We start from the raw sequence: 22,654 nt of genomic DNA on the forward strand, positions 1-22,654 counted from the left end.
GCCGATCTGAGCGCGCTCGGCTCCCGCGTCCCGTCGAGAGGCTGGCAGGGCCCTGCGCCTTCATTAAAGAATCACTTGTCTGGCTGCGCTGTCCCCGTCCTGTCCCGCGCGGGGCCGCTGCTCCCCGGCCGCTCTCCGGGCCTGCTGCTCCCCGGCCGCTCTCCGGGCCCGCGTGGGGAAGGGTGCCCGGGCGGTGTGCGGGGCCGGCGTGGGCCTGGCCGCCGAGGCCGTGCTGGGCCCCCGTGGAGGCGGGTGGGGCGGCGGCCGGGAGGGAGGAGGCCACGGGCGCCGGCCCCCAGGGGCTCGGGGCTGCGCAGTCGGAGGCCGTGTTTAGGCCCTGGGTGTGCGCGGGCGCCCGCGGCCTGGCTCTGCTGCCCTTGTGAAGCCGGCCTGCCCCGGGCCTTTGGAACATTTCGGGCGTGGCACACGCATGTGCACACACATGCACACACACACGGGAACGGCGGGAGGCAGGGACACGCGTGAGGAACATGGGGGTCCCCGCGCACCCCGGTTCCTCCCCGAGGTGCAGTTGAGCCATTGCCCAGCCCCGAGCCCCTCGGCCCATCCCGGGGCCCATCCGCGCCCCCCCCCCCCCCGTATGTGGTCTGTGGGACCGTGCAGGTGCGCTAGCCCCTTGCCACAGGGGAAACGTGCCCGCCCTGAGCCGCGGCCACCGCCCCCCGCTGGGCGCTGAGCCCGGGGCTTGCGTTTCCGGGGCTCTGGGGCCCGCGCCGCCGTGTGTGGCGAGCGGAGCCCGGCTTCTGATGCCGTGCGGGGTGCCGGCTGGCGCCCGGCCGAGGACTCGGGTGGAGGAGGGGTGGGGGGGGGACTCGGGGTGGAGGAGGGGCGGGGGGGGGCCCTTTCCCTGGAACAGGGAGGGCAGCGCCACCTGCGGGCGGCGGCTGGGTGGGGGCTCCGGGCCAGCGCCCCCATTCCCTGCCCCATCCACATCGTGGACCCTGACCTTGTCACAGGCCACCTTGCTCACGGGGGCCCCCCTGATGTAAGAGCCCTCTTCACTCGGGGCGAGTTCAGGCCCCACGGCCGAAGGGCGTCCGTCCAGACCCCGCACAGGCTTCCGGGTGGCGTGACCCCAGCTCCCGCCCAGGTGCCCGCGCCCGTGCGTCTAGGGAGGGACCCCGGGGCCCTTCCTCGGTGGCTGCTGCCTGTGGGAGGTGCCCTCCCCCCCCAGGGGCTGCCGTCCGACTCCCTGGCGGCCTGGGGGAGGCGGGGACGGTGGAGACCCCGCGGAGTGCCCGGCCCGGGGCGTCACGGGGACGGCAGGCCTCCTCCCTGGCAGGGGCAGGCCGGGGGAGCCTGTGGGCCCCCCAGGGGCCGTCCCTCGCCCCTCTCTCGGCTGGGCGGTGGCGGAGCCCCTTCTGAGGAAGGTGGGTGTGGGGAGGCGATGGGGGCCGATGGCACAGGGGCTCAGGTTCCCGGGTGCAGGGGCCCCACACGGCGCCCCAGGGCTCCTAGACTCCTGAACACGGGGCAGGACAAGGCCTGCTCCCTGGGGTGGCCCAGGGGGGGGCACTCCGTCCCCACAGGGGCTCCCGCACGAAAGCCCCTTCTCGGGGGGGGGGGGCAGACCCACCTCCCGTGTCCTCTTCAGGTAGTGCAGGGGGGCAAACATGGCGCGCGGACCCCCAGACAGAGCCTTACTGTGCCTGGGGAGCAAGGTGGACCGGGCAGGGGGGGCGAGCGTCCCTCGGGCAGCCACAAGATGGCGCTGCCCGCTGCAGGGCGGTGAGAGGCCTGGGCTGTGTCTGCCCCGGGGTGGGAGTTGGGGGGGGGGCTCTTGACCTCCCGGAATCCTCCGCCCGCAAGTCCCACCCTCCCTCCGGCTGGAGTGCGGTGCAGGTGTGGCCAGGACTGGGCCGGCTGTGGGCGGGGCCTGTGGGGCATGGCGTGCTCCGCCCAGCCGGCTGCCCCCCTCTCTCCATCGTGGGGGGTCCACAGGTGAGCAGAGGTGAGGGGACAGAGCCCAGAGCCGGGGGTCCAGGCCCCCCCCCCCCCCCCCCGCCCGGCAGCCTGTCCCGCGTGCCGTGACCGCGGCCTTCCTGGGCGTCTCCGCGGAAAGGATGCTCTCCCGGAGGCGGGTCCTCCTCTGCACCCCGTCCTCATCCCTTTTATTTCTGGAATGTTCTGAGCTCAGGCCCCTGTCCTGTTATCTGTCCTCCAGGAGGCCTGGCCTGGGGGGTGGGGGGCCCTGCCTTGAGGCAGGAAGGGGCTGCTGGTCTCCGTCTCCAGGTTCCACCGAGCCGTGGGGCTGGGCGGTGTTGGCGCCGGTGCGGCCCGGGCTCTGCGGCCCCTGGGCTGCGTGTCGCCCTGGGCCCTCGCCCCGGCTCTGCGGTGGATGGAGCGGCTCCACCTTCAGGCCAGGGGAAGCCCGGCACGTCGCCCAGCCTGCCTCCTTCCCCAGCAGGCCCCGGTTCCCCGCACTGCCCGGAATCGCCCCCCCCCCCTTCCTCCGGACCCCAGGAAGGCCGGGCGGCCCGGGACCTCCCCACTCACAACACAAGGAAGTGTGCAGCAGGGGGCTTCATTAGGACCAGAGACACGCGGGCCACACAGCCACATCACGGTGGGGGGGGGGTGGAGGGGTGTGATCACGTGACGGGAAGTGCAGCGGGGGGGGGGGGGGAGGGGAGCTGAGCCCCGTCCGTGTCTCCCGGGAGGCTGGGGACATCTGGCCCCCACAGTCTGACTACCGACTGCCGTGGAGCGAGCGTCGGGCCGTCTCCCCCCGCGGCGGCCGCTCAGCCGGGGAATCTGGCCAGCCGGGCTCGAGCCTTGGCCAGGCGGGCCAGCTTTTCCTTCAGGTTCTTCCTCTTCTCGCTGGTGTCGCTGCACTCGCGCAGGAGCCAGCCGAAGGACTCCCTGTCCTGCAGCAGCAGCAGGACGGACTTCTGCAGCCGCTGGCCGAACGTCTGCAGCACGAAGTACTGGATGGCCAGCGGGATGTGGCTCGCCAGGCGGTTGTGGGCGTCCTGGAAGGAAGGGGCGGGGGTCAAAGTTCAGGAGGGCGCCGACGACGGGGGGCGGGGGGCGAGGGCGTCCTCTGTGCTGGGAGTCAGGGAGCGGCCGGCCTCCGTTCCCCAACTTCACCGGTGAAAAGGGGGTGGAACGTGCTCTAACGCGGTCAGCAGGAGCACCCCCGGCCCATCGCGGCACCCCCACCCGCTCCCTGCTCAGGGCTCCCCGCCCCCCCCCCCCCCGCCCCGCCGTCAGCCCTCGCTGGACCAGGCCTGAGACCGGCGGCGCCCGGAGTGCAGAGCCCTGCTGTCCCTGGGTGTTTCAGGAGGGCGTGGGACTGGGACAGACAGCGGGGGAGGGGAGGGGGGCTGCGGCCTGCTGTGTAGGGTGAATGCTGTCAGGGGTCCGTGCTGACCCCCCCCCGCCCGCCCGTGGAGCGGCACCTTGTCTAAAGATGGGCCCTGCGCGGGGGGGGGGGGGGGAGGCCGGGGTGACCCTGAGCCCCAGGGGGGACGGCAGGTTCTCCTCGAAGGGGAGGCCTGCACTGAGAGGTCTCTTAGAGACTGACGATGACGACAACAACAAACTCCTTCAAAGCCCAAACAGAAGTGACAGGCGAGCCCAGCCCACGAGTCCAGAGCCCCTCAGCCCCGTCTAGAACCATCTAGAACCACCCATTTATTTATTTATTTGCCAGTCCTGGAGCTTGGACTCAGGGCCTGAGCACCGTCCTGGCTTCTTTTTGCTCAAAGCTAGCACTCTGCCACTTGAGCCACAGCACCACCTCTGGCCGTTTTCTGTATATGTGGTACTGGGGAATCGAACCCAGGGCTTCATGTATACGAGGCAGGCACTCTACCACTAGGCCATATCCCCAGCCCCTCTAGAACCGCCCAGACGGAGCTGCAGGGCCCTCCCACCAGAAAGGCCTTGTGCCTCTCAGCTGGCCCTGCAGGGAGGGAGCTTGGCCCCCGGGGAGGTTGTGGGGCGGGACGGGAAGTGACGTCACGGCCACGCGACCAGCCCCAGGAAAAGTCACAGCGCGGATGACCGTCCGAGGCCAGGGCGGGCCGACGGCGGGTGTGGGAGGGTGAGCCGGGCCGGGCGCTGTCCTGAGGTCCTGTGGACAGCTGCGTCTCCCGGGCGGGGCGGGGCGGGGTGCTGTGTGCCCGGGGCGGCCGCGCCGTCCTGTTGCCAGTTCCGCATCGAGGCTGCCTCACGGTACGCGAGGGCGGCAGGTGGCCAGAAGCTAACGTGTCCCTAACAGAGGGCCTCAGGCACCCAGGCGGCTCCGAGGAGACCACCGGGGGCCGGGCGCTGCGGCCTGCGGGCTCTGACACGCGCGGTATTGGGGTGAGCGGGCACGCGTGCCCACGGTCAGCCCTTCTGCCGGCGGGTTCCGTACCCACGCAGGCCTTGTGCACTCTGAATGGCCCCTGCAGCCCCAGGGGCAGCCGGTGTGGGGGGCGCAGGGGGCTCTGGCCTCCCCTCCACTGGCCTCGTTAGAGTGACAGGGGCTGGGCTCTCCGCTGAAGGCCCTACTGTCTGCCCCCCCGTGGCCCAGGCCGATCCTGGGCGCTGTTAGCCCAGATATGCCGCAGAGAAACGGGGGGGGGGGCGGGTGGCGTGCAAGGCCCGGATGGACGGCCCCAGCCCGCAGCGGCCAACGGGAGGAGGGCGGGCGTCTGCAAGCCAGAAGCCCTCCGGGGCCCCCGGCCGCTCACCCCCGTCCCACGTCCTGCCCCTGAGCAGACCCGGGAGAGCCGGGCAATGCTCACAGCAGGGGGACCCCGTTTCCCAGACGCCCTGGCTCAGGCGCTCGGCGAGGGCCAGGCCGCCAGGCAACGCCGCTGGCTCTACGCTGCCCCGGGACCACCTCAACACTCGGGCCACGCTGCGGATGCCATCACGCCATCGCTACCCAGAAGGGCGCGGGGGAGGGGGAGGGGAGGGGGAGGGCCCCGGGGCTGGGGCACGCGCACACACTGGTGGTAGGCTCTCAGGTGCTGTAAAATTTCAGCCATAGCGGAGTTCTTCGTAGCGTGATCGTTCAGGTGCTTTGGTTTCCTCCTGTGATCGTCCTCGTCCTCCTCCTCCCCGTCCTCCTCCTTGACCCTCCTCAGCGCCTCCCTGTACACGTGGTCCTGGCAGTAGACGATCTGCTCCATGCGGAAGTGCAGTCGAATGCACTCCTCGGCCGCGTTCTCCTGCTCCACTCTGATGTCTTCAATTTTGTTCTGTGGCAACATGAACGCCCTCTGGGAATCCAGCCCCAGGACGGGGAACCCAGGTCCCCGCAAGCCCAAGAGAAGGGGGTCGCCCCGTGGGAACAGGACCACCGCTCCCTTGGGGAACGGCCCTGGCTGAGCTTCTCCCGGCTGGGGAGTGGACCCAGGCGAGCTCCAGCTCTTGATATCTGGACGGGGGGGGGGGAGGGGCGTCCACACGGTGCGCTCAGGGACACGGTGCGGGCAGCACCCCCCTCCCCCTCCCCGAGCTCACACGGGGGGGGGGGGGCGGGACCTGGTGCACTGCGCTCCGGGCCTGGAAGAGCCGGGGGGGGCTGCACCTTGGCCACGCCCTGCCCGCAGGCCTCGTGCCCCGCCGGTGCCCCTCCTCCATCACAATCTACTTGGATCCCTTCCGGGACCCTGGCAGACCCACTGCCCCTCTCCTCCCCCCCCCCCCGGCTGGGGCCCCATTTCTAGACGAACAGCCTGGTCAAGGCCAAGCCCGGCCCGTGGATGGGGTGGGCTCTGGAGCACCTACTTAGTGACCTGGATTCAAATCCAACGGCCCCAAACACCCCCAAACTCAAGAAATCTCTATTTTACAGTCAGACATACTTCTTAGTTTTTAAAAACAAAAAAACAAACAGAAATGGGGTTTACCTTGGTCGTTCGGTGGAGGTTGAAAAACTTGTCGAAAGTCTCATCAGAAACCTTGGTGAAGGCGCAACAGACCAAATCTGATGTGGGAGAAGAAAGTTCAACATGGACAGGACGAGGGCACTCTGCATAGATCACAGAACTCCCGGGGACACAGGGCCAGAGAGGGGGCTCCAGTGGGCTCCTCCTTCCTGTCCCTCCCTCCCCATGTGGCTGGACCCACTTGAAAACAGCACTACCTCCTGCCTTACACCTCCATCACAACCGAGTACAGACGGTTATCCACACAAGCCAAGGCCAGCATTATTTGACAAGAAACCCAAGAACAGTTGTGTGACACAGAAGGAGGCATCTATATACTGATTTTTTTTGGGGGGGTGGGGGTGGGTGGGTGCCGAGTCTTAGGCTTGGACTCAGGGCCTAGGCCCTGCCCCTCAGCTTTGTTGCTCGAGGCTAGCACGCTACCATTGGAGTTTTCGCTTGTTAACTGGATATCAGAATCTCATGGACTTTCCATCCCGGGCTGGCTCTGAATCACGGTCCTCAGATGTCAGGCTCGTGGGCAGCTGTGAGCCCCTGGAGCCTGGCTAGATACTGACTTTTCGGGACCTCTGTGCTGGGGCGACCAGGTCCAAGTGTGACAGATTCCCTCCGGGTTGAAAGAGAGGAGCAGAGTTTAATCCGAGTGTAAGATGAAGATGGCCTCACGGGATTCAGCCACAAGGCAAAGGTGAAGTTTGCCGAGGGCACCCCCATTCCTCCGCTTCCCTTAGCCATGGAAAAAAATATTATTTACAGCCGAGATGGGAGTCTGGAGAAGGAGGTTTAGTAAGTGGAGGCTGGGCGCAGGAGGAAACGGTTCATGGAGGAATGGCGCGTGGGTCTCCCCTCCGGACGCCACCTGGGGTCCCCCCTTCTGTGCCTGGCCACGGGGACACCACCCCTACCCACCCGCATGACAGGGATGAACCCCGGCAGGGCACGCAGGCATTTGCTTCTTTTTTTTTTGGCCAGTCCTGGGCCTTGGACTCAGGGCCTGAGCACTGTCCCTGGCTTCCTTTTGCTCAAGGCTAGCACTCTGCCACCTGAGCCACAGCGCCGCTTCTGGCCGTTTTCCGTATATGTGGTGCTGGGGAATCGAACCGAGAGCTTCATGTGTAGGAGGCGAGCGCTCTTGCCACTAGGCCATATTCCCAGCCCAGGCATTTGGTTCTTGACCTTGCTTCTTTCAGATGCCAACATGGGGCATTCTGAGCCCAAGCAGAAGCACGGAGGTGGAGGGGGCAGAGGAGGGGGCAGGGGAGAGGACAGAGGCGTCCAGTGACTCAGGATCCGCCGCACGCCCAGAGCGACCTGAGGGCCGCCTTGGATGGAAGGCCGCAAGCGCCGAGACAGGGCTGTGGGCTGAGGGCATTCATCCCTGCCGCCCTGGCCTCCAGCGTGGGGGACGGGGGGACGGGACTCGTGGGGACGGGACGCCTGCCTGGCCGCTGCGGTGCAGCCTCCAGAGACCAGCCACAGGCCCCAGTGCAGGCAGACGCTTTCGGGCCGGTGACTGCAGGGCCACCCGCCCGCCCGCCGGGGAGACCCCATCCGCAGCATCCGCCAGGGAGCGGCGGTCTGGTCAGCTCTGGGCCCCGTGATTGGCCAGCCAGGAGGGCGGGGTCCCGCCACTCACAGCCTGGACCCGGCCCTGGTGATTCATTTCAGATAGGCAGTGTCAGGATACAGCTAAATGGCTGGGCACCAGGTTGGCGGCTAGAGAGTTAGAACTGGTGGTCGGCATGGAGAATAACCCAGGGGGCACGCGGCAATTTGGCTCTGACTTTTGGTTCAGAAGTAAAATGTCAGGAGGAGGAGGAGGAGGAGGAGGAGGAGGCACCCACCGCTGATCTTATACATCATGTCCACGGCCGGCCCCTCCAGGCCTTTGATCTGCTCTTTCGTGATGGACTCAAACATCCTATAGTTGATAAACCCCGGCAGCTCTCGGCCTCGGTACTGCTGCTCATAGGCCCAGATTTTCTTATGCAAAGTGTCAAAACCTACAGCAGGAAAGAACCACTTTCAATGACTACTTAACAAAATCCTGAGCAACCCCACTGTATTCTTTCCGAAAGGAGAAGAAAAAAGTGAAGGAAACATGAAGTGACTGTTGGTTTGCCGATTAAAAAACACGGTGGATGGTGCTCAGGAAACGGTGATTGAGCAGGATGGCAGGATGGGCAGCGAGAGCCGGAGCTGTGTCTGCAGTCAGCCAAGGCAGACACTGAAGAGGAAGACACGCTCCTGAAACACGGGCGGGTATGGAGCTGTACGGATCCTGCCTGTCGCTATAGGAGCACAGGTGTCGCCGTGGAATACGCTATCCCCACGACCTCCCATCCCCGCGGGCCTGCAGAGCACCAGGGGCCCCGAGGTGCAGGGGGCACGGCCCACGCTGGGGGAAACCGGAAGTGACCTAGGCAAGAGACAGCAGGCACCCTGGCTTCCGGATGACACGGCGGGAACAGGCTTTGTGAGGGGCCCTGGCCCCCTCGGAGGAGCCTGCCGCCTGCTGCGTACCCCTTGTAGGTGGGGGCTGTTTTCTCGAGGTGAATTCACCGACAAGTGGGCAGCCCAGTACCTCTGGCATATTCCCACAGCTGTGGGGCTGTGGCCGGGTCTGTCCCCCATCCACAACAGTCCCTCTCCTTCCTGCCTCTCCAGTCCTTCCGAGATTGCCGGCCTAGTCTGCACACTATTTAGGGCCAGTCACATGACGCACGGTCCTGTGCTTGGTCTCTCTCGGTGTCATCTATTCAAGACTCTTCACAGGCTGGATTGTGTCTCCCCAAGATTCGTGTGTTAAGTTCCTATCCACACAGTACCCCGAAGTGGTCCCCCCCCCCCCGACCCTTTAGTTAAGGCTTTCTGAGAGTCCATCTCCCAGGTGACCGTCACTCACCCCGACCGGGCCAAGCCTCCGTGGGGACCGTGCTCCTCCCAGTGCCGCGGAGAATGGCGAAGGCCTTAATTCTTTCCGTTATGAGCTTAGCTGGGAATTGCTGGGCCATGCACATTCGCCTTTTCTGAGGAACTGCCAACTGACTTTCCAGTCAGCGGCCAACCACCTCACGTTTGGACTAGCGACACGCGAGCTTTCACGTCCTCTGCCTCCTCTCCCAACTGTGTTAGTCTGAGAGACACTCACCTTTTTTGAAATTATTTTCAATCCTAGTACTCCATTCTCGGAACTCATTCCGGAGTTTGGTAAATAGCCGGGTATTTTGGTCCTTCACCATTTCCTCTCCTTCCATCAAAGCAGTGATGTCCCGGTTAAATGCATTGAGTTTCTGTGCAGAGGAAAAGCAGCAGCAGAAGTGGAGATATTTCAAACACAGGCTCAAGGTGCACTGAAGGTGAGTGAGTTGCTGTTCTCTTAGGGACTACCAAGGAATTATGGGAGAGAAGCAGCTCTGGCAACGGGAAGTCCCACCCTTCCTCTGTGCACTTCCTGTATCCTGTGGTAGAGTCCATGAGCTGAGCGGAACTTTCCTCCCCAGGGAGGCCATCCGCATGTGCCCACCACTCCCTGGCCAAGCTCCATCCCTTTAGTAGCAGTAAGTAGGCAGAAGGCACTTGGATCAGTCTTTGGGGAAATGAGGACAGAGTCACGAGGCAGGGATCCCAGTGTGGACAATGATAGGGTTCTCCCACAGGGAAGGTGATGTGTGGCCCCTCCCACACGGAGGATACGGCCCCTCCCACACAGAGGATGTGGCCCCTCCCACACAGGAGAGGATCCAGCCCCTCCCACATTTGGTAACACTCACTTCTATCAGGTAGAAAGTTTTCTCATTTTCATCATCTGGTATGTCTATGCCGTACTTTTGTAATTCCTCTGTTATTCTTTGATGATTTTCCTTTATTTGTTCCTCCAATAGTGGCAGAGATTTCTGAAAAAAAAAAAGAAAAAAAGAACAAAACCTGTGAATTAGGACGAGAAGTGAAACGGAGGCCCGGGGCTCACTCTGCCAAGAAGCTGTGACAGCAGGTGGCAGTCCGTGTCCCTCCAAGAGTCTCCTGGTTCATGGGGAAGACTTTGAGTGCTGGCACTGAGCAAAGGGATCAGATCCTCCTCAGAGCCTCTCTGCTCCCCAGTCTGGAGGAGGCTCTGCCAGCGTCAGACAGGCGGGAATGCTGGAGAACTCGGAACACCAGCCCGGCCTCCGGGCGCGACAGGCTCCAGGCTCCCAGCCTAGCACAGCTCCGTGTCTGTACCGGGCAGCAGGGCTCCAGATGCTGGGATCCAGATGTGCCCCGCATGGCCCGATCCCGCACAGACCGTGTCATCAGCGCCTGAGCCCAGCCCTGAACTCTGCTTTCAGAGGACGCGTGGCCGCCCGCACTTACACAGATGTGAGCGATGAGCTCAGAGGTCAGCCTTCCCGCCAGGCAGGGCACCGTGGCCTTCCCATCCTCCAGCAGAGCCCTGGAGAGAACACGAGACACACGCCCAGTGGGGCAGGCAGCCCAGGCGAGGCCCGGCTAGCCACTGCCAGTGGAGTGGAAAGCCCTGGGACTGGTTACTGGCACCCAGCAGAGGGCCTGCACGGGAGTGGACACGATTCTAGCCACGGGCGAGCAGCTGGATATTGCCCCAGCACCCAGAAGGACCCTTCCCAGCGAGAGGATCACCGTCTCCAGGCGTCTGATTGCAGAGTCCTCCAATCTTGGTCACACGGCTGTTGCGCCATCTCTCCATCCAGCCGTGCATCCACGCATCTTTCCGTTCACCCACTCGTGTGCTTTTCCATTCACTTATCCCTCCATCCATTCATTTGCGCGCTCATCCTTCCATCCATCCACAGACTCATTGTGGAGCAAATGTTTCCAACTCAAAAATCGTCTTGCCTCAGCCCCTGAGGACTGGGCTGGGGTTGTAAGTGTGCGCCATCATGCCCTACGGTCTCCTTCCCTGTGTGTGTGTGTGGTGTGTGGTGTGTGCAGTGTCTGGGGCTTGACCTCAGGGCCTAGGCCCTGTCCCTGAGCTTTCTGCACAAGGCAGTGCTCTACCACTAGAGTCACAACTCCACTTCTACCTTTTGGTTGTCAACTACAGACAAGTCTTACAGATTTGTTTGTTGAACCACAAATTTCAGCTCTTATCCTCCCGAATCGCCAGGAATACAGGCACGAGCCATGTGCACCTGGCCTCCACTGTCTTATTTTTAAATCAAATTAGTGATCTTCTTTCAAAAACAATTCGCCTGGGGCTGGGAATGTCGTCTAGTGGTGGCGTGCTTGCCTACCACGCATAAAGCCCTGCGTTCGATTCCTCAGCATCCCATACGCAGAAGGAGCTGGGAGTGGCGCTGTGGCTCAAGTGGCAGAGTGCTAGCCTGGAGCAAAAAGAAGCCAAGGACAGTGCTCAGGCCCCAAGACTGGCAAAAAATGAAACATAAAAAACAATTCGCCTGTGGTATGAAGGTCTGAAGGCCTTATGTGGCCTGCAATTGTAAACTGTCTTCCCTACATTCTTCTGAAATGCTCGCTTATTACTGATGTGCAGTTTTAACCCGGGCTTTTTTGTTTTTGTCATTTGTTTATTCAGCAGGTGGTTTCGTGCAGACCCTGTGCCCAGCAACGGCGACGGCGCCCAGACCCGGTGCTGCACGGATCCGCAGCCCGCCCGGGGACCCGAGGCTGTCTCTGGGCTTCCCGCCTTTCCTCCACTCGCTGCTCTCTGCATCTGCTTCCACAGCCACACTGCTGATGCGCGGCAGCAAGTTCCTCCCCGGCGCTCTCCATTGTTATTTCAGCCAGCAGTACAAACTGCCTACGGCGGCAGGCAAGTTCAGAAGTGATCGCCAAGACCAAAGCCGCGCATCACGGTGCACGGAAGCTCACAACGAACATGAACTCACCCCCCCCCACCTTTTTTTTTTTGCCAGTCCTGGGGCTTGAACTCAGGGCCTGAGCACTGTCCCTGGCTTCTTCCCGCTCAAGGCTAGCACTCCCGCCACTTGAGCCACAGCGCCGCTTCTGGCCGTTTTCTGTATATGTGGTGCTGGGGAATCGAACCCAGGGCCTCATGTATACGAGGCAGGCACTCTTGCCACTAGGCCATATCCCCAGCCCCCACGAACTCACCCTTGTGCACACATATATACCCTCACACACACATACACAAACCCACACCTTCGCTCACACACGCAGTCACTCGTACACACTCAAACACGGAGCCTCACCGAGGTATTCACACCCAGACCCACTCCCAACGTCTGCGCTGACCGCCGATTTTCCCCAGGAAGGCGGGACTGGCATGCTTCGTGTGGCCACACCTGAAATGGGGGTGATCCTCAAAGAAGGCGCGCTCCTTCTGCAGGGCCTCGGCCGGGCTGGTGTGGTTCAGGATGTCCTGCTGGCCCCGGCACTTGACGACCATGTAGCCCTTCTTCAGGTGGCACACGAGGTTGTGCACCACGTCGACCACCTTGTCTTCCGTCCCTTTGTCTACCAGGTCGGGCTTGGTCAGGATCCCTGCGGGCCAGAGGCGTGCGGAGTGGCCGAGGGGGCCGTCCCACAGCCGAGCGCCTCTCTCTGTGGCAAGGAGGCCCCGGAGAACACTGGCACCAGCACCCCAGAGCTCCCCTCCACCCGCGGAGAAATCCTTCCATACCGGGTGGGCCCCCGACGCCATGGCCAGGTGGGGGGTGAGGGCGGACGGCACCCACACACAGACCCCGGGGACAGGCGGGGGCAGGCAGAATCCGTGGACGGAAGGACCGGGCGGGAACCCCAAGGCCCACGTGACCGAGCCGTCCCCTGTGTAGGGTGGAGACGGGGAGCCTCTGCTCACCCCCCGCCCTCCCACAGCCTTCCTGAGCTCATTCACCTGGCGGCCCCAGACCTCGCTCCACCTATCCCTTCCTCCCCCCGGGTGGCCTCGGGGGACAGGAGGGGGACAGGCGTTGCTTCCTCGGTGCACCTGGGCCTTTCCTAACAGGAAGCTAAGCGTACAAGGGCCACTGGTGTCGGGCAGAGTCCCGTGCGGGTCGCTTCCTCCACCTCAGGGGCCACCCGGCCTGCTTCTGCGGCGGCATGGCGCCCTGCCTCAGGGGAGGGGGGGCGGCCGCCGGTCCCCCCCCCATCGGGACCCCCCCCCGCCTCGCTGTTGGCGACTCGTCCTTCTCACCTATGGTCCTGTCTCCCTCAGGGTCCACTTCCTGGGCCATGCTCAGGGCCTCCGTGGTGGCGATGTCCACGTTGCAGGGCACCACCACCAGGTTGATGGTCTCCTGCTTCTGGATGTACGTCCTGATGAGGCGCTTGATCTGCGGGAAACCGCAGGCTCGGGCACCCGGGGGCGGCACGGGGAGGACGCCCCGGCCCCGCACCGGCCGCCACGCAAGGAGAGGGTGCCCGGTAGAGTGGCCCTGGGTCCCTCCTGCACCTCACCGGCCCCCTCTAACAACCACAGGTGGCGGTAGTGAGCGGTGGGCGCTCGGGTCACACGGGGCCTCCACAGACGTCCCCGGCAGACACAGCCCCGTCCCCTTCCTAAGGACAGAGTCGACGGGGCTCTACCTGGTGCCCGATGTCAGCGGGCTGACTGCCCACAGCCACCCTGGTGATGCCGGGAAGGTCGATCAGGGTCAGGTCTGGTACGTGTGGGGCGCTGACCTCCAGATTAATGAGCTCATCGCTGATGCCCACCCCGTGCCCGGCAATGACCATCTGGGCTGGTGGGAGGAAGAGGAGAGCCACGGGCGTCAGAGACCAGGGGTGCACGTAGGATTCCACAAGTCCCGGATGCCCGCCAGAAGGTCCAGCGGGGCTCAGTAATGGTGTCACCGCGCAGGCTGCCGGCAGGGGCAGTCCCTCCTCCACGGTCACCGACTCGCCCAACCGTGAGGAGCCGACAGGCCCCTGGATGGCGGGAGCGGCCATCTCTGTGCACGCACGCCCGCGCCAGCCTCAGATGCGGGGCTGCACAGGAAGGGCGTTACTCTTGGTTTGTTCTGAAGACCTTGGTCTGGAGGCGCAAAGGAGTGGGAAGCCCGTGTGCGTGGGAGAGAGCCCCAGAGAAAGGGGCGCGTGGAAAGACGGGGGGGGGCGGCGAATGTGGGAGAGAGCCCCAGAGAAAGGGGCGCGTGGAAAGACGGGGGGGGGCGGCGAATGTGGGAGAGAGCCCCAGAGAAAGGGGCGCGTGGACAGACGGGGGGGGGCGAATGTGGGAGAGAGCCCCAGAGAAAGGGGCGCGTGGACAGACGGGGGGGACGAATGTGGGAGAGAGCCCCAGAGAAAGGGGTGCGTGGACAGACGGGGGGGGCGAATGTGGGAGAGAGCCCCAGAGAAAGGGGCGCGTGGACAGACGGGGGGGACGAATGTGGGAGAGAGCCCCAGAGAAAGGGGCGCGTGGACAGACGGGGGGGGGCAAATGTGGGAGCAGGCACCAGGGCAGGCCGGGGGGCAGGGGGGGGCTGTGGGGAGGGGAGCAGGCACCTGGGCAGGCCGGGGACGGGGGGAGGGCTGTGGGGAGGGGAGCAGGCACCTGGGCAGGCCGGGGGGCGGGGGGGGGAGCTGTGGGGAGGGGAGCAGGCACCTGGGTAGGCCGGGGGGTGGGGGGGGCTGTGGGGATGGGAGCAGGCACCTGGGCAGGCCTGAGGACGGGGGGGGGGGGGGCTGTGGGGAGGCCCAGCGGCCCCGCTCACCTTTGTTGATTTCCTTTTCCACGTGGGCAGCGTCGGTGATCTCCACTTCGTTGTTGTGGTAGCTGATCTTGGCCCTCCACGGCTCCTCCTGCCTCAGCTTCTTCAGCCGCAGCACCAGGGGGCACCTGGTCACGATGCCTAGGAGGCCACCCGCATGTCAGTCCTGGGTCTCGCCCCCCCCCCCCCCGCCATGGCTGAAGCCTGTGTGTGTGTGGGGGGGGGAACGGGAGCCTCGGCGACCTCACTTCCCGAGCCCTCCCGTCCGGGCCGCTTCGGCCGCGTGCATCTGGGGCGATCTTCACCCGGGGCCCTGGGGCTCGTGGGCCACACGGGAGCCGCTTCTTCCCTGGGCTGTGGGGGCGGCGTGGGAGAACCCCCCCACTCTCTACCCACCTACACATGCTAACCCGCCGGCGCCCCCACGTGCCACAGACCCCACTGGGAACGCCTTCCACCCCCAGCCCCCCCGCCCACGGCACCGCCTCCCTTTGCGCGCGCACAGGAAGGAGGGCGTGGCGGGCTCCCTGGAGTCTGTCCGCCTGGGCTGTACAACTCAAACAGCGCCAGCAAGCAGGGCGCCCATCTCTATCTCCCGGGCGCGCCGGCACCTCTGGAGAGGGGGCCTGGGGGAGACACCCCCGTATAGACACATAGTCCTGGGAGAAGAACTCGATCCACCCGGCGAGACGCGCCCCCCCAGCCCTCTGGAGCTTCCATTCAGCCCACAGGAGACTCTGCACTTCCCGTGGGAGGGGAGGCCCGCCCCCCATGCCCCCCCCACGCTGCAGCCGGGCCCCCCGGGATAAAGGGCTGCTGCTATAAAGGAGCCAGCGAGCCGGGGCCCAGGGGCTCTCTCCTGTGATCCTAGCGAGTCAAGACACCTGAGGATTGCAGTTCAAAGCTGACCCTGTGGCAAGAGACTCCCATCTCCAAAAAACCCCCCAAAACCCAACCAAAAGCCAGAAGCACAGGTGTGACTCGAGCGGTCAAGGGCCAGTCCGGAGCAATGCTCGAGAAAGCGCGCAAGGCCCTGCGTGCCAGCGGCACTGCGGGAGCAACGGGAGCGGAAGGAGGCCCCCGTGGCCAGTGTGCCCAGTCTTGATGAGGAGTCCTGGGATCCCGCACAGAGTAGGGGCCCCAGGAGAGCAGGCCGGCAGCCAGGTCCTCACGGGCCAGGGGAACAACCCCGGAGGACACGGGCGGCCTCCTGCCCTGTGGGAGCACCTGCTTCTGCCATGGGGCACACCCGCCCCGGGCCGCCCAGCAGAGTAGCAAGGGGCGGGGGAACCTCACCGCTGCCCCTGGGTAGGGCCACTCCCGACAGGGCCTCCAGCACCGAGCTCTTGCCCGAGCTCTGGTCCCCGATGACGGCGATGGCCGGCAGGGCCAGGTCCTTCTCCACGCCCAGGGCCCGCAGGGAGTCGATGAGGTCTATGCAGGGCCGCACCCGCTCTTCATACTGTCTGCAGAGGTTGCTGTCTGCCACCTGCGGGGGCAGACGCGGAGAACCAGCTGTGGCCGATGTCAGCGTCCAATGACGGCCCGCGTCCAGGCCCCAGTGCACGTGCCACCGGGAAGGGGCTGCAAAATCCAGGCCAAGGAGCCACAAGCAGGACCTCTGTCTTGATGGAGACTCTACAAACAAAGGCCCCGGAAGCAAACGGGAAGCCCAGGACACGGGAGGAAGCCACCGCAAGGCACCGAGGGCGGATGCACCCAGGGACCAAGGCAAGCTTCCCAGCAGCCGGGGGCCACATGCATTCAATTACTCCTGCTCGCATTTGAACCCAAGTACTGGGAGATTAAAAAAGAAAGACCACATCAACCTGGGTTATATATTTCGTCTAGGAGAAAAAAAAATTCTAAAATTAGAAGAAAACAAAGGAAAAACTCTATGCCAGGAGCCGGTGGATCATGCCCGTAATCCTAACTACTCAGAGGCTGAAATCTAAGGATCGTGGTTCAAAGCCAGCCTGGGCCACAAAGTCTGTAAGACTCTGATCTCCAATTCAACACAGATAAAGGAGGAAGTAGAGCTGTAGCTCAAGTGGTAGAGCACTAGCCTTGAGAAAAGAAGCTAAGGGACATTTGCTCAAGCCCCGAGTTCAAGCCCCAGGACCAGCATACAGAAAAAAAACAACAACCCCCCCCCCCCCATAAATCCCTGCAGAGATGGGCTACACACTGGCTTCTTAGCTATGACCCCGATCACGTAGTCCACGAAGGACCAAGTAGACTCCTTCAAGATGAGGAAATTGACATGCTTAGTTCTGAAGTTCAAATTTCAAATCCTTATTAAAGAATGAAGAGAAGTGACAGTCAGGACAGAAGTGACAGTGTACAATGTATGTACGGGGCTGACGAGTTACGCGAGGCCCAGACAAATGCTTACTGGTGCTGTCCCGGGCATCTGTGCAGGTGCAACCACCCTCCTTTTGCCCTTTCTTTGCCGTTTACCCTGATGGATGACAACAAAGATTGGTCCCTCAGTGGCAGGCCTCCAGCTCAGCCGCTGCTGCCCTGTCCCTCCTCCCTGACGCCTCGTCATGGCTCTCTGCTGATTGCTGGCTGTCCGCTGTCCATCAGCACCTGTCTGAATTGTGTTGAGTTTATCTCCCTCCACTTCTGCTAGCCTCTGGACTCCACCACAACCTTCTGGAATGCATGTCCTGCCCTGGAGATCAGGGTCTGCGGGACCCCCGACTCTGTCCCTTTCCAGCCTGGGCTGATGCTGCACGGGCCAGGACGCCCTTCACAACCCCGGCGCTCTGCCTGGAAGCGGAGCTGTCGGATGAGCGGCACCTGTGGCCTGTGGCACCTGTGGCCCTGGCCGGACAAGGCCAGCACCTCCCACAGCAGGTGGGTGTGAGTGGATACCGCAGCGTGACTCCAAACGTCCCCGAGGGCCGAGGGATACCCGTGAAGTCCCCCAAACCCGGTCTTGGGAGGTGCGAGACATGAAGAGGCAAGGCCTACTGGGGGCTTTCTGGTTGTGGGGTCCCGGCCACATGGTCCCACTATGCGCTCCTGGGAAGGCCCACACCAAGAGACTCCACATGACATGGCCTGAAAATTTTCAGATCACTTTCCAAACAACCCTTTGCTCTTTACGAGTGGATCATCCCACGAGTTTCGTCACAGTCGTGGTCAGGTCATGAACACGGAGGCCGTGAGCCAGTCCTGTCCCACGTCTGAAGGCAAGAGCCGGGCTAGACAGGGATGGGGAGGGGGCCAACAGTGAAATGTGACCCGGGACTACGCGCCTCCTTGCTGTGACCGCCAACATTGCAGTTAATACTGCATGAAAAATTGGGCAGCATGCCTTAAAAAATGTTCCATCCCAGAGCTGGAGAACCCGCAGGTAAAGGAAGAAGCAGCCCCCAAGTCCGCCAGCGGACGGGCTCGGCGTTGGGACCCCGCGAAGGCGGCGGATCACACGGCCCGTGCTTGCTTTCCACCAAACCCAGCCGGCGTGAGGCTGCAGGGACAGGGCGGCCTCCGAGGGTCTGCAGCAGGACACTGAGCCACGGCGGGACGGGGACAGCAAGCAGGGCTGCACGGCTGCAGGGCCCAGCTAGCTCCGTGTCTGCTGATTTCCCAGGTCAAGATGGGACCTTCGGCTCTGGCACAAGGTCGTTTGGTTGTTCCTCACCCCGGCCCAGGGCGGGGGAGCATTCCCGGGTTTTTGTGTCATGACCCCGGGAGGTCAGAGCGGCTACCAGCAGCGTCTGGATAAAGCGGCAGCCCTCAGAACCACAGCCCCCAGCCACGTACCGTGTCCCGACTTTCCTCTGCTGCGCTAGCATCTCCACGGAGCGACAGAGGAGCGGGCTTTGCACTTGAAGTCATGGCCTGGTGCAGGTGGGGGTGAGGCATGGAGAGTCTCAAGTCACCGAGTCTGGAAGCCTCAATGCTGGCTGCTGTGTTCCTGGGTGAACAGCAGGCTGGTCATGAATATTCATGCGCCCCCTGCCCCCCCTCCACTCCATGGCTATTCACAAGCCCTCTCCTCTGCAGCCCCCCCCCCCCCCGCCCCTCCTCAGGTTTACTGTCCTGCACATCATCATTCTACCAAGGAACAGGGAATGGGCCCCACTCCTCTGCAAGCAGGGAGGGCCACTATACGAGGTGACCTTTTGTGTGTCACTCCTGCAAGGTTGCCCCCCTCCCCATTTACCGAGGAGCCTGAGAAGGAGCAGATCCCTTGCCGGCCCCCTCCTTCCTACTGCTCTTTCCTCCCTCACTGAAGACCCCACAGTCCAGGACCCAACATGCGGTCCATCATCGGCTCTGCCTCACCCCGAGGTGGTGGTCAGCGAAAGGCGGGTGCCCACCACCCTGGGCGCCTTGCCGTCCACAGACCTGCACACTCGGGCTCCTGCTGTGCCTGGGTGGGTGGGTGGGTGGGAGGTGCTTCTCCACTGCAGAGCCAGCCGCTGGGGGGCGGCATGGGGCCGGCAGGGAACACCCACCCATCCTCTGCCCGTGCCGGACACGAGTCCACAGGGTAGGAGTGGGGCGTCCTCAGGGAGCCCCTGTGGTTCTTTACCCATGAGGACGCTTGCTGAGCCAGGCTCAGAACCGGAGCAAGCCACCCGACTTCCTGCCCCCACCTCACCCAGGGCCCGGGACCTTGCCAAAGGGGATAGCACTGGAGGACGCTCCTGTCCTTCCCGCCTGCGTGGGGCTCAGCTTCCAACCCTCTGCCATTTCATGTAGGAGCCCAAGGAGCAGATAGGCCTCCCCCCCACCCCAACACCGCCCTCCCCAGCTGACTGAGGGCCCAGAGAGAGGTCTCCAAGGAGGGAAGGAGGGCGCTGCCGGCCAGCACCTGAAACTGCAGGGCAGAGAGTGATTACTCCCTGAGAGGTTTTGGGAACGTACAGGGGACTGACACGGGCAGTTAGCACCATGTGATCCTGTTCCCCCAAAGCCTGAGCCACATTTTGAGCAACTTCAAGAATCCTACAGGAGTGGAGGGGGTGGGGGGCTTCACCCTGTGAGTTTCCTTCATCCTTAAGGACCGCCCTGACTCCCCCAGGCAGGGGGCCTTTCCCCAGCTTCCTGATCCCGCCCCAGGCCCCCCTGACCCGCACTTCCGAGGCTCCTCCAGGGCCTGCCTGAGCGGGGGAAGCACCCAGGGGCAGCACTCACCGGTCCACGGCCACAGATCTGCAGGGGAGGCGGGTCTGAGGCGCTGCTTTATGCAGCAGAGGGGCGCCAGGCCCCGCCCCTGGCTCCCGGCCCGCCTCCGGCCCCGCCCACCGCCTTGGTTCAGCAGCCCGCTTCGCCTCTGCCCGCCCCCTCCAGGCCCCGCCCCTGGCTCCCGGCCGCCAGGCCCCCGCCTCCGGCCCGCCCCCGGCCCCGCCCACCGCCTTGGTTCAGCAGCCCGCTTCGCCTCTGCCCGCCCCCTCCAGGCCCCGCCCCCGGCCCCGCTCGCCCCGCCCAGCCCCGCCCCCGCCCACTCCGGGCTCTGGTGGTGTGGGGGGAAATGAAAGTCTGGGAAACTGAAACTCAGCTGAGCCAAGGGGGCAGCGCCGGCGGCCGGTGGAGAAATGAAACCAAACCACCAAACCGAGATGGATGAAGGGCTCTAGCAAGCCGGACGGGGGGGCTCCCTCCCCTCCCCCCACCCTCCCCCTCCTCCTTTCTGCTTCCCTCTCTCCTCAACCTCCCTGCCCCCTCCTGTCACCACCTGCCTAGCTCCAATCCTGGGGCCAGGAAGTGCTGGGTGGGGTGAAGTGCGGGTGAGAGGTGTGGGTACCGGGGTGTGGGGTGTCTGGAGGTCCCCAGTGTACGGTCCACCCCGGGAGGGCTCCAAGCAGATGCCCCCACCTGCCCAGAGTCTCCACCCAGCACCTGCGTCACCTAGGTAACTGGCGGCCACCTCCCCTCCCCTGGCCACATCTCCCTGCCCCCGCCCTAGGTAAGGTTTATTAAAGTAGGTAGCTGGTAAGACCTCCACTGCGGTATTCTGGCGGGAGAGCAAGGTTTATTCCTGAACTGCTGGCTGAACTGATGCCTGGCTGGAGAGAAGGGGCGACCCCCCCACCCCCGGCCCTGCCTCATCTGGGGCGGTCACCCCAAGGGCGGCGGCAGTGTGCTGGGGCCAGGAGAGCCAGGGGCTGGCTGGCCTTCAGGGGCAGAGGACGTGATGCACTCTGGGTGAGAGCAAGAGGCACAGCCTCACTGAAAACTGAGCGGGGGGCCAGGCGTGGGTGTGGGGCTAAACAAACTGGTGCTCCTTGTGGTAGAGGGGTGCGCAGGGTCCCCCCGGAGCCGCTCATGACTTCCCTCGGCACCCCCCAGCCCCAGTGCTCTGAGCACAAGCACCCGCGTTCAGCCGTGCTCTGGTTCTAATGGACCAATGTTGCACAGTCGCCCGGTGCCTAGAGTCGACAGAGGGTGGAAGTCTTGGGGACTGGGGCCCCGCTGGAGGCTGGTTCCCCACAGTAGCCAGAACATTGCCCTGGATTTCCGTGGTGGCTTCTGAACTCCGGGTTCCGCCTTAATATCTGCCATGACCTCCTCTGGGTATCGAGTCCCTTCCCCCCAGTTACCAGGCACTGGGGACCCAGCACAGCGCCAGGTTCCTCAAGTCCCACAGTGCTCTAGGACTGAGCGTGGCTGACCTCTGTGGGTCACCCTAGGCCCGTGATTTGCTTCCCCCTGCACCCCATCAGCGCCTCCCCCAGTGCCCCTCAGTGGTCAGCCTGACCTTTCCCAGTTAATTAAGGTTTGGTTTCAGTTTCCTTTCTTCTGCTCTGCTGGAGGAAAGGAAACTCGGATCCCAGCAGAGCACAGGGCAGGCTGCTGGCAGAGGGGAGAAGATGCCTGCTGGCAGATACAAATGAGTAGTGGAGTTGGGAGGAGGGCCTGGCATTGTTTTAGAGGAAGGGGCCCTGGGGTCAGTGGAGGGGAAGGGGCAGCAGTGTGGGTGGATTTCCACCCTGGGCTGTGCCTTGAGGTAGAGGAGCCTGGAGGGCTCTAGGCGGCGTGGAAGGCCTGTTCTTGGAGTGGGGTGAAGGGAAGGGGCCTGCTTCACCAGGGGAGGGGGGCAGGGGTCTACAGGCACCCAGTGAAGGAGCACCCAGGGTCCTGCCGCACCCTGGGCTGGAGCCCGGGGCCCGGAGCCTGAATGTGCGCTCTCTCCTGCGGGGTGACGGGGACTCTTGACTCCTCAGAGTTGGCCCTGGAGGGTCAGCCCTGCCACCGCCCGGGGCTTGTTAGAGATGGGCGGAGATGGGCCCGGGGTTCTTCTCAGCACCACTGTTTCAGGATCTGCTTTTTTTTTTGCTGGTCCTGGAGCTTGAACTCCAGGCTTGGGCCTGGGCTCTGTCCCCGAGGGTCTTTGTGCGCGAGGCCAGCGCTCTGCGACTCACAGCTTCACCTCCTCGTATCTTTAGAGCAAGGCGTTGCCTGTCACCCCTTTCCGCACTCAGCCCCCCGGCCCGCCCCTTCCCTCGCTCAATTTTAGGTTGTGGATTGACTGTTACAGCGGCTGCGTCCGTCTCTGGTCCTCCAGGGGAGGGGGGAGGGGGCAGGAAGCCCTGGAGCCTCAGTCAGACTGTTGTACACTTCTCCCAGCCCAGAGCGGCTGGTGTGCGCAGTCCGGAGGAAGTGAGGTTGGTACCAAAGGGGGGGTGCCTGGGATGGGTGACACTGAGAGTTAGTGGCATCTTAAGGAATTGAGCACTAAAAACGCACAAGAGTAATGAGAGGAGCACAGGCGGACCACCACGAACCTGGAGACCCCTGCTCTATGACGTCTGTAACCCCCACCCGGCGTGAGCGAGGCCGGTTACTGGGGGAAGGGACTCGATACCCAGAGGAGGTCATGGCAGATATTAAGGCGGAACCCGGAGTTCAGAAGCCACCACCCCAGGCTACTGTGGTGACCAGCCTCTAGCCAGGCCCCAGGCCCCAAGCCTTCCACCCTCTGTCCCTGCCCCCGCCCCAGGGGATTTCAGAAGAACAGCAAGGCCTGAACTCCAGAATTTTGGGGGGAGGGCCTCTTTCAGGCCCTCCTGACAACTGCAGTGCAGCCCAGATCCAAGAGGCTGACACAGTGTTGGGGATCACCATGGT

General features: G+C 63.8%; 1 protein-coding gene across 2 annotated transcripts; it reads right to left on the bottom strand.

The window, feature by feature from the left end:
• Window positions 1-2,657: 2,657 nt before the first annotated feature.
• Mx1 (MX dynamin like GTPase 1) lies at window positions 2,658-18,489 on the bottom strand. 2 transcript variants are annotated; one of them, XM_048346210.1, is made up of 13 exons: window positions 18,341-18,489; window positions 15,860-16,052; window positions 14,567-14,704; window positions 13,440-13,594; window positions 13,048-13,186; window positions 12,194-12,392; window positions 10,263-10,341; window positions 9,683-9,805; window positions 9,061-9,202; window positions 7,754-7,912; window positions 5,871-5,947; window positions 4,969-5,216; window positions 2,658-2,997 (listed from the first exon to the last, which is right to left on the bottom strand). In XM_048346210.1, exons 1-13 carry the CDS (start codon window positions 18,440-18,442, stop codon window positions 2,763-2,765), a joined length of 1,989 nt encoding a protein of 662 aa, XP_048202167.1. In that variant the 5' UTR covers window positions 18,443-18,489; the 3' UTR covers window positions 2,658-2,762. The 2 variants fall into 2 exon arrangements, with proteins under 2 accessions (XP_048202167.1, XP_048202168.1); XM_048346211.1 differs by having other exon boundaries at window positions 2,658-2,993; window positions 4,965-5,216.
• Window positions 18,490-22,654: the final 4,165 nt, after the last annotated feature.

This window comes from Perognathus longimembris, chromosome 5 (genome assembly GCF_023159225.1).
Source record: "Perognathus longimembris pacificus isolate PPM17 chromosome 5, ASM2315922v1, whole genome shotgun sequence".
Lineage (NCBI taxonomy): Eukaryota > Metazoa > Chordata > Mammalia > Rodentia > Heteromyidae > Perognathus > Perognathus longimembris.